The sequence below is a fragment of the Lactuca virosa genome, chromosome 4 (assembly GCF_052849685.1).
Source record: "Lactuca virosa cultivar CGN04683 chromosome 4, Lactuca_virosa_CGN04683_v6, whole genome shotgun sequence".
Classification (NCBI taxonomy): domain Eukaryota; kingdom Viridiplantae; phylum Streptophyta; class Magnoliopsida; order Asterales; family Asteraceae; genus Lactuca; species Lactuca virosa.
Window position 1 is genome coordinate 23862331 of NC_136429.1, and position 14804 is coordinate 23877134.

The window sequence follows — 14804 nt, forward strand, 5'->3', positions numbered from 1 at the left end:
AAGATTGGTTGCCAAAATTCACACCCCTTGCCAAATCATCTTGAAAGTGTCTCATCTCCACATTGTACCAATCCATTGGTACTTCATCATCGACCGGAATCACCGGTGGGTCATCATGGGCTTCTTCTTGTCGTCTCCTTACCCTCCTACCCGGCTCCTCGGGTGCTATAACCTCATCATCATGTGGGATTGCAAAAACCCCACCACCAAAATCTTCTATAATCCTTGCCCTCCTAAAAAGAATAACATTAAAAGGAGGAGTCGGGACCAAAGTCAACAAATTCCAAGCCCCGCTTTCCATCAACCCAAAAGATCTCGCCAAGCGGGTCACGAACATCCCGCCATTAATCTTGGAGGTTTTTCTATCCTTGACCACTCCCCCACTTAAGTATTCAGCCATACAATATGGGAGGTTGCAGAAGGTGTTGGGTGTAATGATGCTCCATAAGTAAAATACATCACGGTTTGGAACCTTGTCATCGTCCTTGCGCATGTTGATTGTGCAAGCAATAAGGCGGTGTATAAGACGGTGGATTGGTGAACGGATGCTCCCTTCCTGAGCCGATTTGGGGATATAGACTTTATTTGCAATTGTGTTCCACCATGTGGAACCCACGACACCCTCCGGAAACTCTTTGTGACAATGCTCCAAGAAGGTAACAAAACCTTCAGTATTGACCAAATGTTGGTTATAGAATCCCAATCTCCATGCAAGCTCGGCCATGCTGCATTGGCGGTATTCCCCGCCAAGGAAAAACGTGAGGACACCCGGATTGTGGTAATCATTTCCTCCACGGAAAGTAATAGTTGAGAAAAATTCCCAACACAACTCTTGGTACACCGGCTCTTGAATACGGAACAACCGGTTCCACCCATCGCATGTGATAGTTACCCCATTATGCACAAACATCTTGACCAAATAAGGAGTCACTTCCTCTTCCAATCGAACTTGTCCCAGCCACTCCCAGTTAATTGCGCTAGACACATAAATTTCCTTCTTTTTAACTTCCTCCAACTTCTTTCTCCATCGGTTCATAGTGGACTTTGATTCGATTCTAGGAAAAGTTAACCAATGATGGTCCCCTTGGTTACTCCTTGAGCTTTGGCCCCTTCTGGAAAACATTTTCTGTAATCATAAAACAAGATAAAACAACACCAAAACACCACATAAATGTTAGAATAAAATATGGCGTGCATCAGGGACTGACACGTCAAGTCCATGAACTGACTCGGCGTGTCTGATGAACTGCTCGTGTCCTTCTGTGATTCGAACTATATTTGGTCATGCAATCTCTAAATTCAGTCCAAGGGTTTGTCTAGGAAGGTATTCTAACTACGAATTCACAACCATTTTCAACAAAAACACTTTAAATATGTCAAAATTAGAACCCTAAAAATTATATCTTTTTTTAAAACCGGGTTTTCCCACAAATTAAGATCATGAAACCTCTAAAGGTTGAACCTTTAACAAAATTAAGAGCAAAATATGTTACCTTGTATGAAGAATTTGGAAGAATTTGAAGAGATGAAGATGAATGCTTTAGAGAGGATGGCACAGCGAGTGAGGCGTGTCGGCTGTGAAATGTGTTTTGTGTTTAACTTTTAGGGTTAAAAAACCCTAATTTACAGATTGTAAAAATATATTTTTTTGGTAAAAATAAACGACACGGCGAGTCAGTGTATCGACCCGACAAGTCGTGTCACGAATTTATCTTCAACATTTATGCATGAACTCGTCGAGTCGTTAAAAAAAATTCAAAAATTTTACTTTCTTGAAATAAATTCACCACACCCCACACTCAGGCCTTGCTTGTCCTCAAGCAATCATTTGTAGACAAACAGGAAGATTTGGATAGAAAAAAAACTAAGAAACCCACACGAAACAAAAACGAAAAATAAAATGAAAAAGAAAGGAAAAAGAAAGCAAACTCTAGAGACGGGTTGCCTCCCGTCTAGCGCTTCTTTTTGAGGAGTCTTTATCTGGACTCCTTCCCGCTCTACGTTTCAGCGGTTTCTTCCAAGTCCAACCCTTCTTCAAGTCTTTCGTCTTGTGGCATTCCTTCTTCGTATCTCTTAACCCAATGCCCATTAACTTTAAAGCTCGAGCCATCTTTACTCCATAACTCAACCGCTCCATAAGGATAAACATGCTTTACTGTAAAAGACCCGGTCCAACAAGTGCGTAATTTTCCCGGAAAGAGCTTAAGCCTTGAATTATATAAGAGAACTTTTTTCCCTTCCTCAAATTCTTTATTTCCCTTCAACCTTGCATCATGCCATCTTTTGGTCTTGTCCTTATAAATTAATGAGTTAGTATAAGACTCGTTCCTCAATTCTTCCAATGCATTCATTTGCAAAAGTCGATTGGCACGTAACTCATGTGGCTCAAGATTGCATGTTTTCAAAGGCCAATAGGCTTTGTGTTCAAGCTCCATGGGTAAATGACATTTTTTACCACACACTAGCCTATAAGGTGTGGTTCCAATGGGTGTTTTGAACGCAGTCCTAAATGCCCAAAGTGCATCATCTAATTTGTCCGCCCAATCTTTTCTATTATGCCCCACCGATTTCTCTAATATTCTTTTTTAGTGCCGTATTTGTAATTTCGGTTTGCCCATTTGATTGTGGATGGTAAGGTGTTGAGAATCTATGGCGTACCCCATATTTGTGCAACACTTTTACTAGTTGATCATTAGCAAAGTGGGTTCCCCTATCACTATATAACGCCTTAGGCACTCCAAATCTTGAGAATAATTTCTTCAAGAATTTAACCACAACTCTTGCATCATTAGTTGGTAAGGCTTGTGCTTCCCCCCACTTTGACACATAATCCACCGCCACTAGTATGTATTTGTTGCCTTTGGATGAAGGAAATGGTCCCATGAAATCTATACCCCACACATCAAAGATTTCACAAACTTGAATACTCATTTGGGGCATTTCCTTGCTTGCCGATATATTACCCGTTCTTTGACAAGCATCACATTCCCTTACGTAAATAACAACATCTTTGAAAATAGTAGGCCAATAAAAACCAGCATCAAACACTTTTTTAGCAGTGTATTGTACCCCATGATGTCCTCCTGCTGGTCCATTGTGGCAATACTCTAATATGTCCCGGCTTTCCTTGCCAAAAACACATCTTCTTATAATTCCGTCCGCGCAGCTCCTAAAAAGATATGGCTCATCCCAGAAATAATATTTAATTTCTGAAAAGAGCTTCTTCTTTTGTTGATGAGTAAGGCCTTTTGGGAGGTAATTGTCAGCCAAGTAATTTGCAATGTCTGCATACCATGGTTCTTCATCCACGACCACCATCAAGTATTCTTCCGGAAAGCTATCTTCAATACCCATATTATCTATCTCTTCCCTTGCTGGATTTTCTAGTCTAGATAGGTGGTCAGCAGCTACATTCTCCATCCCCTTTTTATCCTTGATCTCGATGTCGAATTCTTGTAATAAAAGCACCCACCGGATCAATCTTGGCTTTGCATCCTGCTTGGCAAACAAGTACTTTATAGCAGAGTGGTCAGTAAAAACGGCAGTTTTAGATAAAATAAGATTAGGGCAAAATTTGTCAAAGGCATACACCACGGCTAGTAATTCTTTTCGGTTGTGGTGTAGTTTTCTTGGGCCGGATTTAAAGTCTTGCTTGCATAATAGATGGGTCGAAAGTGCTTGTCAACCCTTTGGCCAAGTACAACTCCTAATGCAAAGTCGCTTGCATCACACATTATTTCAAAGGCCAAGTTCGAATTCGGGGCAATAATGATAGGGGCGTTAGTTAATTTTTACTTCAAAATCTCAAATGCAGCTAGACACTCTTTAGAAAAATTAAAAGGTGCATCTTTTAAAAGTAATCGAGTTAGAGATCTAGTTATTTTAGAAACATCTTTTATAAAACGGCGGTAAAAACCCGCATGTCCTAGAAAACTCCTAATGCCCTTCACATTGGTTGGTGGGGGTAATTTAGCAATTGTATCAATTTTTGCCCGATCCACCTCAATCCCCGCCTTGGATACCTTGTGACCTAAGACTATACCCTCTTTAACCATAAAGTGACATTTTTCCCAATTAAGAACTAAATTGGTCTATTCACACCTAGCAAGCATCAAGTCAAGGTTAGCAGACAATCATGAAAGGAAGATCCAAAAACAGAAAAATCATCCATAAATACTTCCATAAAATTTTCCACCATGTGGTGGAATATCGCCGTCATTGTCATACCCCAAAACCGGAACGGTGGAAACGTTCGGGGGCGGAGGACGTCATGTTTAGTATCACAAGACATGCATCATAGTAATCAAAGTAATAAACAACCATTTCATTAGAAAGAAAGTGTTTACAAAGTATGTGGTTCACATAACATAGACTACAAAGCAAATAACAAAACAAGACATGAAGCTATTATGCTCCATCTTCTGAATCCCAGTGCGCATACCTGTCTACTGGTCTCCTGAGAATACAAGTTATTTTGAAAGAGTAGATCAGCATTTAAGCTGGTGAGTTCATAAGATTTTAGTGATGTAAGTAAGTTGTAAGTTTTGTTTAGAAAAGTTCGCATGTTCCTCCAGAAAATCCTATATTTCCTGCTTTGATGAAAGATAAGTAAAAATGACTCTACAATCCTTTCTATGAGTACTAAATGGATACAAGTTATATAAAACCCAGAGCAAACAAACAATCGATTGTGTGTATCTGCCCTAAGCCCACAACCAAACAAGGAACATGGAATGAGGCGGAAGGCACACATCTCATTGTTTGTTAGATCATCGTTGTATATAACCCTGGCATATTCACTTGGTACTCACGGAGTTAACTGTAATAGTTCCTTTATATTTGATGAAAAGATTCTTTAAGAAAACCCTTATTTCTTTTAGTAAAAATGGTAACCACAATAGTTCCTTCTATAATCACTTAGTTTATACTAGCTATATATAATCTAATATCGAACAGATAGTTAGTTGTGCGAATTTGCGCTAAGCCCACAACCAAACAAGGAACAGGAAGTAAGGCGGAAAGCACACATCAAACTACCTATCAGGTATTAATTATATATAACCCTGATGTATAAACTAAGGTATTATAGAATTAACCACCTAAGGTCCTTTAAGTTATACTGGTTTAAATAAATGGATTAAACCTTTACTAGTAAGTTTCTAGTTTTGTCTACCAAATGTTCTATTTGAAAAGTATGTTTTGTACTAGAAAACGGTGTATTGAATTAGTATACTATGACCTGGCCCATACCTAGTACTCCTTATGATTTCTTGGGGTATACGGAATATATATATATATATATATATATATATATATATATATATATATATATATATATATATATATATATATAGCTAAGATTGGATAGATAGTAGGCTGGGTGAACCTGCTCTAAGCCCACAACCAAACAAGGAACAGGAAATGAAGCGTAAAGCACACATCCTACTACATGTCGGATCCTATTAATATATATCCCTGATGTATAAGCTAAGGAATCATAAAGTTAGCATTATAGGCCCCTTCCTACTGAATGTACTAGACTCAACTGTTCTGTTTGTCGCTTGTAATGATGTAAGTTTTCCCTTGTTTATAACTATCTTAACTCGAAAATAGTTTGCATTTCCTTTTAAGTGAGAATATCACAATATGAAAGTAATGGGAAAAATGAAAGTATACAGTTGTCTTTTAAATTGACATACTGAAGTACTTGTTCATGTTACTAGTATGTTATGCAACGTTGTTCTATTGTTTAGAAAATTACTAGGAGTAATGAATCCTATACTATTAACGCTTTTAACGATACTGTTGTGAGTTTTGTATATATTTATGAGTTTTAATTGTTAATATCCGGTACTTTGTAGATGTACCCCTTTATAAATAAATCCGGTACTTTGTAGATGTACCCCATATATAACTCCGGTACTTTATAGATGTACCCCATATATATAAATCATGGAATATTGTAGATGCACCATATATATATCCATTATACCACTTTTATTATCACCTTTTTTTAGAACAATGAGTTAGTGATGCGTTCCCTTCCTAGGTTTCTGGGAATCATTAGTATAATTATGTTAATCATGATTTGTTCTTCTATTATAGTATATAGTATGTTCTCTCTGTTATCATGTATTGTATCTTCCTCCCTGTTTCTCTTTATAGTATGTTCTCTATGTTCTAGTGTATTGTATCTACCTCCCTGTTTCTCTTTATAGTATGTTCTCTATGTTCTAGTGTATTGTATCTACCTCCCTGTTTCTCTTTATAGTATGTTCTCTATGTTCTAGTGTGAACTAAACCCCTAAACTATACCTATTATAGTTTACTAGTATCTTTACTTTGAACTGTTATTGACTTGAAGAAAAGACTCATTTATCTACTACGTTATGATTGTACTTTAAAAACAGAGTTTTATAAACTATAAAGTAACATAACTTAAAATGAGTTTTTTAAATGTTTTGATCACTTATAAATACATAAGCAATCTGTTGAAATGATGTTTATAACAAAACATTTACACAATTATCATTGTGTTCAACTTGTATTCCCCCCCTTAAAAGCATTTAAAACAGTTTAAAATATTGATTATAGGGGTATGAACTCACCTTATGTGGGTGATTCAATTGCAGATTCGTGTAAGGATGAGAAGTTCCACGAATGAAGTCCCGAGACACAAACGAGTCCTAAATGACATATAATGGCATATATTGGCATAAATTTAGTGTTTAAAAGCAACTAACATGCAAGGAAACACCCTTAGGGACTAGGAAACACTTGGACTAAGTGTTAGAATCACATGTGATTCATTAAAGGGGTGTATACGGCCTAACCATGGAGTGTACGGCCATGGAGTGTACGGCCATGGAGTGTACGGCCGTACACTCATGGTAAAACATGCATAAGAGGGTGTTTGAACAATGGGGAAACTTGTGGGTCTATTGCTCATCAAGAATATGAACTAGGTTCTCATTTTGGAGGGCCTTTTGGGGTGTTTTGAGGGGTGTACGGCCATGCAAGGGTGTACGGCCGTAAACTCCTTTTGTTCCAGCTAAATGGTCGATTCTAAGTTGTTAAACACGAGTATCTAACGTATACTAAGCATATGGAAATGATACTTACGATTTGGAGGTTCAAAAGAGGGTTCACGACCACCAAGAACAAGTGTGTGTTCTTGGTGTTCTTGGTGAAATGGATGAATGTTTGAAGATATAACACAAAAAGATGTTTTCATGGATGAAATCAAAGGGTGATACATGATTAAGAAGGATAACAACTCAATGATGGAAGAAACACTTACGTTTTTGATGATCTAGGATGAAGAACTCGATGATAGTTGAGAGAGAATCCGATTTCTAGCCTTGGAAGTGAGAGGAATGACTAGAAATGAAGGGATACTCTTCATATGGGGGAGAGTTCACGGCCATCATGGGTGTACGGCCGTACACCCATGTGTACGGCCGTACACTCCCTTGGATGGAGTGTTCGGCTCGATTGCAACGCGAAGAACTTTAGCTGACACATACCTAAACCCATAGCTTGATTGTACTGAGATTAGAACCCTTAAACAGACTCTAAATAATGCTAAAAGATAGCAGAAACGGGTCTGACACTCGGTTGAATTGAATGTCTGGACTTACAAGGCAAAAAATTTCGGGTTGTTATAGCCATGCACCTTTGAAAGGTCGCGGGCGCATTGCATATCCCAAAAGGGATGCGGCGATAGGAAAAAGTCCCACTTGGGCAAGTGAAAGTAGTATTTTCTTGGTCAATTGGGTCTATGGGTATTTAGAAGTAACCCGAAAATCCGTCTAAAAAACAGTAATAACTATGGCCAGATAATTTTTCAAGCATTTGGTCAATAAAAGGAAGGGGAAAATGGTCTTTACGAGTGCCATCGTTTAGCTTTCGATAATCGATGCACACTCGCCAACCGGTTACCGTTCGAGTTGGAATGAGCTCGTTCTTCTCGTTTGTCACTACCGTCATCCCTCCTTTCTTGGGTACCACTTGAACGGGACTAACCCATGGACTATCGGAAATAGAATATATGATCCCCGCATCTAAAAGCTTGACCACCTCCTTCTTGACCAATTCTTGCATGTTTGGGTTCAACCGCCTTTGATGTTGCACTACCGGCTTTGCTCATTCTTCCAGGTTGATCTTGTGAGAGAAATAAGCAGGGCTTATCCCCTTGATATCAGTGATGTTCCATGCAATGGCAATATTTCTCTTTTTTAAGACATGGACTAACTCTTCTTTTTCAGATTTGGTGAGGTCAGAAGCTATAATAACAGGTTTTTGTTCACCTTCTTCAAGAAATGCATACTCCAAATGATCAGGTAAAGTTTTCAGGTCCGATCTCGTGTTTTGTACACCGAACACGTCGAGTCCAGAGAGGTGACTCGTCGAGTCCAAGGCAAAATCCCCGTCTGATCGCGATTTCTCGGACAGACTCGTCGAGTCGATGGATGCTACTCGGCGAGTCGAGTCTTCTGCATTTCTGATTAGTTCATCGTATTCAGCTTCTTCGAGCAGTATCTCTATCTCCTTTATATCTCTTTCAGCATCAAAATCATCTTCGAAGGCAGTGGTAAAATTGTTTGGCTTGTCTTCTTTCCATTCTTCCATTAATTCTTCCAACATATCAACCGAAAATGTCGTGTCATCACTAAACCTTGCATGCTTCATGGCTTGATCAACTCCAAATGTTACTGATTCGTCTCCCACCCGAAGGGTAAGTTTAGAATCTCGCATGTCTACTATAGCACTCGAGGTATTGAGGAAAGGTCTTCCAAGTATGATCGGGACTTGAGGATCTGCTTCCATGTCTAGTACTATGAAGTCCGCGGGGAACACAAACTTATCAACTTTTACCAATAGATCTTCGCATATTCCCCTTGAAAATGTGACTGTTTTATTTGCTAAGTGAATTGCCATTCGAATTGGCCTTGGCTCCGGAAGATCTAATTTCTTGAAGAATGAATATGGCATGAGATTTACACTTACCCCCGAATCAGCTAGTGCATGAATGGTTGCTAGATTTCCGAATTGACAAGGCTATGTCAAACTTCCCGGATCACCCTTCTTCTTAGGTAATTTGTTCAACATGGCAGTTGAACAATTTTCATTTAAGACCACTTTCTTCCCTTCTTCCATCTTCTTTCTATTAGTTAGAAGCTCCTTTAGAAATTTGGCGTATTTAGGCATTTGTGCAACCGCCTCGATGAATGGCATATTAATTTGAAGGGCCTTTATGTGTTCCAGGACTTTTGGTAATCAATATCTTGCTTTTCTTGTCTGGCTCGAGCTAGAAATGGCAGTGGAGGCTGATATGGCTTAACATGAGGTTTGGTTTTCTGTTTATGTGGGGGACTAGTCGAGTCCATATCTGGGACTCGGCGAGTCGGTTCGGGAATTTGTGATTCTTCAGCTTCTGCTTCTTCCTCTTGCACCAACTTAGGATCTTCTTTCTGAATAGGGGCCAGAGGAGTTATGATCTTCCCACTCCTAGTTGTTACTATGTTGATATGTGCGCCTTTCGGATTGCTTTCGTTATTGTCAGGAAGTCCACCCGGTTGTCTCTCGTTCACTTGTTATGCAAGTTGACCCAGCTGCTTTTCTATGTTGAGAATGGATGCTTGTTGATTTCTAAGCAGAGCTTGTTGATACTTCATCATAATTTGGTGTTCTCTCAACATGTTTTGTTGATCTTTTATTGCAGCATCGGTATCGTTATGCCTTTTCTCGGACGCGGCTACGAATCTTGTAAGCATATCTTCCAAGTCTGATTTATTTTCTTGCACCGGTTCCTCTCTTTGATAAAAACCTCTTTCTTTTTGCTTATACTTTTCCTCCTTTGCCTTCTTGTACTCATCATATGGTAGCCATTCTTTCTTCGGTTTTCGCCAATTATCATCATACTTATCACCACTTGAATAGCACACTTGTACTTTCCGGTTCCCGTTCTCGTCAAGGTCACAATCTTTAGTACGGTGAGGCCCTCTACAATTTTCACATCCCAATCTAATGACATGGATGGATTGGTCCATCTTAGTCATTCTTCGATCCATGCTTTCCAATTTTGCCATCATTGCTACCATGTCATCGGTAATAGAATTCACTGCCCCTTGAGTTAAGTCATTCATTGGGTTATGATATTCTCTAAAGTGCTTAGAGAATTCTTCAATTAGTTTCTTTATCACCGGGGGTGGCTTCTTTGTGAGTGGTCCTTGCGAATCAAGGAGCTGCCTAGTTGTCACGTTCACTCCATCATAGAAAATGGAGACTTCTTGTTGGCTGTTTAGATCATGATGTGGGCAGTTCCTTAATAAGCCCTTGTATCTCTCCCACGCCTCATAAAGTGATTCGCCAGCTTGTTGCTCAAAGTTTGCTATGGCTTTCTTCAATTTTTCTATCTTTGATGGAGGGAAAAATTGATCAATAAATTCTTCACGCATCTTGGCCCAAGTGGTGATGGTGTGACAACCGTCAAATTTCGGTCAAGTCAAAGTCAAACAAAGTCAACAAGTCAAACCGGTCAACTCCAATAACCCTTGTATGTTAGGGTTTACGTTATGTAATCACTATACAATTCGCTATTTTAATGAGAAATCATCATTTGGAAAGTTCATGTGTTTGATTTTCCTTAGCCTTAACAGTGCTAAACAACGAACCAAAGTGATAAAACACTATTGCACAATCATCGGGATTGTGTAGGACAATAAATCATGGCTTAAAGGGGGTTTACGAACCTTGCGTTATGAAGCCGGACACTCAAATTAATCACAAACGAAACCTCTCTAAATCGTTTTCACTCTATCTCTTTCTATTTGAAATCTCTCCCAAATCTCTCCCAAATCTCTCTCAAAAGTTCCCATAACTTTTTGGAATCATTGGGTCATCCCGACCCTTAACCGGGTCAAAAACCACTTGAAACGGGGTAAAAACGGGTAAAATAGCCTTAAGGACCCAAAACGGAAACTTCATGACCGAAGCCTCTCATCCGAAGGGATCAGGATCCGAAGCTCGCAGGATCCGAAGCTCTCAGGCCGAAGTCCTTGTCCGAATCCGAAGTCTCGGCCCCCATCCGAGAGGTCTCGCAGACGGCCCCTTTTTACCGGTTTTTCAACTACGACTTTGTTTTAACTCCGTTTTTCATTATTTTAACGTGGGATTTTCACCCAAAACTTTATTTTATAAACTAAGGCCCCAAAATATATAAATCTCCAGGGTTTTTATAAAAATATATTAAAATAATTGGTGGTTGAACTAATTATTGAGGGAATATTTGTTTTTCCTTATTTTATGACAAAAGCAAACCACCACCACCTCACTCTATGATCAGCCACTCTTTCCCACTACCCCTTGTCACCTTGGTGGACCTTTACACCCAATCTCCAGCTCTTCCCACGTTCTAAGAGCTGGAGAATTGGTCATATCTCCTCATTCTCATTAACTTCTTTCATTCTACACTTAGCAACCAAAGAACACTCTCCAAAATTCTCTCATCTTTTCTCTCAACTTCAAGAACTTCAAGGCTTTCTCCAGGGATTTCTTTCTTCAATTAGTAAGTATCTTCATCATTCATATAATTATTACACTCCATTCTACTCAAATCATTGATATCTTACACAAATTCCATCTTATTCGGTGTTAGATTCTCGAATCATCAAGACATCTTCTTAGTGTTCTTGGGTTGAACACTTCCTCTCTCTTACTTTCATCTACTGAAACCACATAGGGTGAGTTCATACCCCTACATTTACATGTTTTTCTTAGGTTTTAAGGGGGGAATACAAGTAAAATCATCAAGAACACAATTAAACTTTTTCTATCAGATTACATCAGAAAAGATGAACTTCGATCACGGACTGTTTTGGTCAACTTAAATATTTTAGTTTTCAAAACTGTTCCAGGTGCAAGTAGTTCAAACTCTTAGCTTTAAAATGGCTACTTGCACATCTCCATATGATTTTTCTACAATTTATGGTGATTTTTACAAAACTGCCTATCATTTCAGAGGCAAACCCGGACCAGTCTGTGATTATGAACATTTTCACCTCTGTTAGAGATCACTAAAAATCATGATAAAATTTACGAACAAACTAGACTCATATTCCAAACTCTCAGAATTTGCGGATTTGGATTTATTAGTTTGATGATTTTTCTATAAATTTTCTAAGAACAGTAACATAAACTGTATACAACAAAAAGTTGCTGTCAATTTCATTTCACCTTGTAACATGTTGAGCAAGGTGTATATCTTTATGTGATTATATGTTATTGCAATATATGACATTTTATCTTAATATTTAGACACACATCAGTTTACAAATGGATTTGGACATATAAAATATAAAGAATAACAAGTGATTATAATCAAAGTACAACCGATACATTCAAACATTTAATAAACTATTTTGAATATAGTTTGCATACATTACTACGTACTACCCTTGGTTGATAAACTATAATAGGTATAGTTTATGAAATATTACATAACACATACATTTAAAAAGGGTACATTTATACAAAGGATATTTTCATTAAGCAAGGTACGGCCATACGGTACCAAGTTTTCATAACACGTAATTCCGTTAATGACTTTATTGAAACATTACATAACACATACATTTAAAAAGGGTACATTTATACAAAGGATATTTTCATTAAGCAAGGTACGGCCATACGGTACCAAGTTTTCATTACACTACACGTAAATTCGTTAATGACTTCTGTGAGACATTCGATTCAATTTACAAATAAGTCATGTATTATAACCAGAGTCTCCTCGAGGGAGAGCGTGATACTTGTGTATAGATCTATATTGGGTCTGACAAACCCACACCTTAGCTGCATGCAACAGCTAGACCGACAGGTCTGGGGTGACAAATGTCATAACATTTCCGACGCCTGAAGAACGTCGTTTCAGGCCAACTAGGTCATAGCATGGTTATAATAATTCACATGTGGTATTAACAAACATAGAATTTACGGGGATTTCAGTAAAATCAAACGAGTTTATGTCGATTTAAACTTGCATTGTTTTACTATAAATATGACAAATTACTTGTACATTTCGGTCTTTGGGTTTTAAGACTACATTTACACATTAAGGAAAATATTGGATTTTCTGGAACGAACACTACTTTTACAAGAAAAGGTTTCATAACTACATACAAAAGCTTATGCACTCACCAACTTAATTGTTGACACTCTTTCAAAACTACTTGTATTCTCAGGAAATCACTAAACAGGTAAACAAGTGCTTTTGAGGATGGGACGTTAAGGCGTCAAACATTTCATATTTTACCAACATAATGTAATTGATTCATAAACATGTAATTCATACAATGATGTAACTTTTTCAATTATATTTATGTTGGTTATGTTTACTTTGATCACTATTGAAATTGTTGTTATGATACTATACATGAAGTCCTCCACCCCCGGACGTTTCCGCCATCCTTGGTTTGGGGGTGTGACAGATTGGTATCAGAGCACAGTTTATAGTGAATTAAGTATATCAAACCACATAAGATATACAAACTATAAACACAATTGGGACTAATAGTCTCTGATTTGTGCATTTTTCAAATAAATATACTTTTAGAAAATGAATGGTTTCTTATTAAAAGTATAAATACATGCATACATGCTCACATAGTGTCATAACTAGAAGAACATAAAGTAAAAGAAGAGGAGTTGTACATTATGAGTATGCCTTGGTATATGTAAATCAAGTCTGGGAAGGATATAGCCTGATCAACTATATCTGTCCGAGGAGTGACTTGCATATACTGGGGGATAGTCATAATGGGCAACAAATCTAACAACCTAACTACACCCTACAGGGAATACTTTAAGAATCGAATCTAAACACCTAAAAATACTATAGGAGTATTTGGTGATACTATAACCAACTTATGTGAAAACTAAAGACCTCTATTAGTAGGCCTATGATAACTGAGTGCATACGCCAAGGTTATACATAATTAAAGATATTATAGACTCAGAATCTATGACTATTGCTCTACTTCATGTTCCTTGTTTGGTTGTGGACTTAGAGTAGAGTCATTTATTCGAAAGTCTATTCTATCTCAAATTATGTATAACTGATATGCACTACGTGATTATAGACGTAATTAATAAGGATCACCCCTATAAGTAATTATAGGATTAGGCGTCTATTAATTATCTCTTCTACCCCTATTCTCGCACGAGCAACATGATGTGTAAATTTTAACGCCCGTACAAAACCTACTTCTACTCACTACCATAACTCTGTCTCCAAGACGTTAACAGAAACACCAAGAATAGTTCACTAAAGTGCGAAATTATACATGTGTATATAAATGGTAAGGATATTTACTAAAAGGTTTATCAATGAAATAGGCATGTATTTTATTTCATTGAATCTCACTACTTGGTATTACAAACAATTTACAACTGGTAACTCTAAGATTCTTTAGGTGTACCTCGAAGTTATGTGTAATTAAGAAATGATTGACCTAGAAATGGTGAGTCCGCCTTAGGACCTGTTCCTTGTTTGGTTGTGGACTTAGGGTAGACTCATTAGGATCAACAGTCTAATAAAATTTTAATTACACATAACTGGGGGCATGTCAAGTGAATCTTAGGAGTGGATCAGACATGGAACAAATCACAAGATTATAATCAAGTTATTCCTACTAAATTCATAAGTCTATAGACCTCTGGTATAGAGTCGTCGGCGTAGTCGTGTCGGCAATCTAGAATATGGCTAAATACATAATACAAACTATAATACCCAAATTATACAA

The 14804-nt window shown here is 37.8% G+C and overlaps 2 protein-coding genes and 1 non-coding gene across 3 annotated transcripts; 1 reads left to right on the forward strand and 2 right to left on the reverse strand.

Annotated features, from left to right (window-relative positions):
* Positions 1 to 1997: 1997 nt before the first annotated feature.
* LOC145104187 (uncharacterized) lies at positions 1998 to 2435 on the reverse strand. The gene has a single exon (XM_079041466.1). It carries the CDS (start codon positions 2433 to 2435, stop codon positions 1998 to 2000), a length of 438 nt encoding a protein of 145 aa, XP_078897592.1.
* A 5710-nt stretch (positions 2436 to 8145) lies between these two features.
* LOC145104188 (uncharacterized) lies at positions 8146 to 9237 on the reverse strand. The gene is made up of 2 exons (XM_079041467.1): positions 9072 to 9237; positions 8146 to 8966 (listed from the first exon to the last, which is right to left on the reverse strand). Exons 1-2 carry the CDS (start codon positions 9235 to 9237, stop codon positions 8146 to 8148), a joined length of 987 nt encoding a protein of 328 aa, XP_078897593.1.
* Positions 9238 to 10305: 1068 nt separating this feature from the next.
* On the forward strand, positions 10306 to 10412 carry LOC145110266 (small nucleolar RNA R71). Its single transcript, XR_013709648.1, has one exon. It is a non-coding gene; the product is annotated as a small nucleolar RNA R71 (small nucleolar RNA).
* Positions 10413 to 14804: the final 4392 nt, after the last annotated feature.

Bases quoted from the DNA above. Each gene is read 5' to 3' on its own strand.
- LOC145104187 (XM_079041466.1), bottom strand. From the start codon at position 2,435: ATGGAGCTTGAACACAAAGCCTATTGGCCTTTGAAAACATGCAATCTT.
- LOC145104188 (XM_079041467.1), bottom strand. From the start codon at position 9,237: ATGCCATTCATCGAGGCGGTTGCACAAATGCCTAAATACGCCAAATTT. The intron at 8,967-9,071 runs GTTTGACATAGC...TCAAGAAATTAG, and splicing joins GAAGAAGGGTGATCCGGGAA to ATCTTCCGGAGCCAAGGCCA.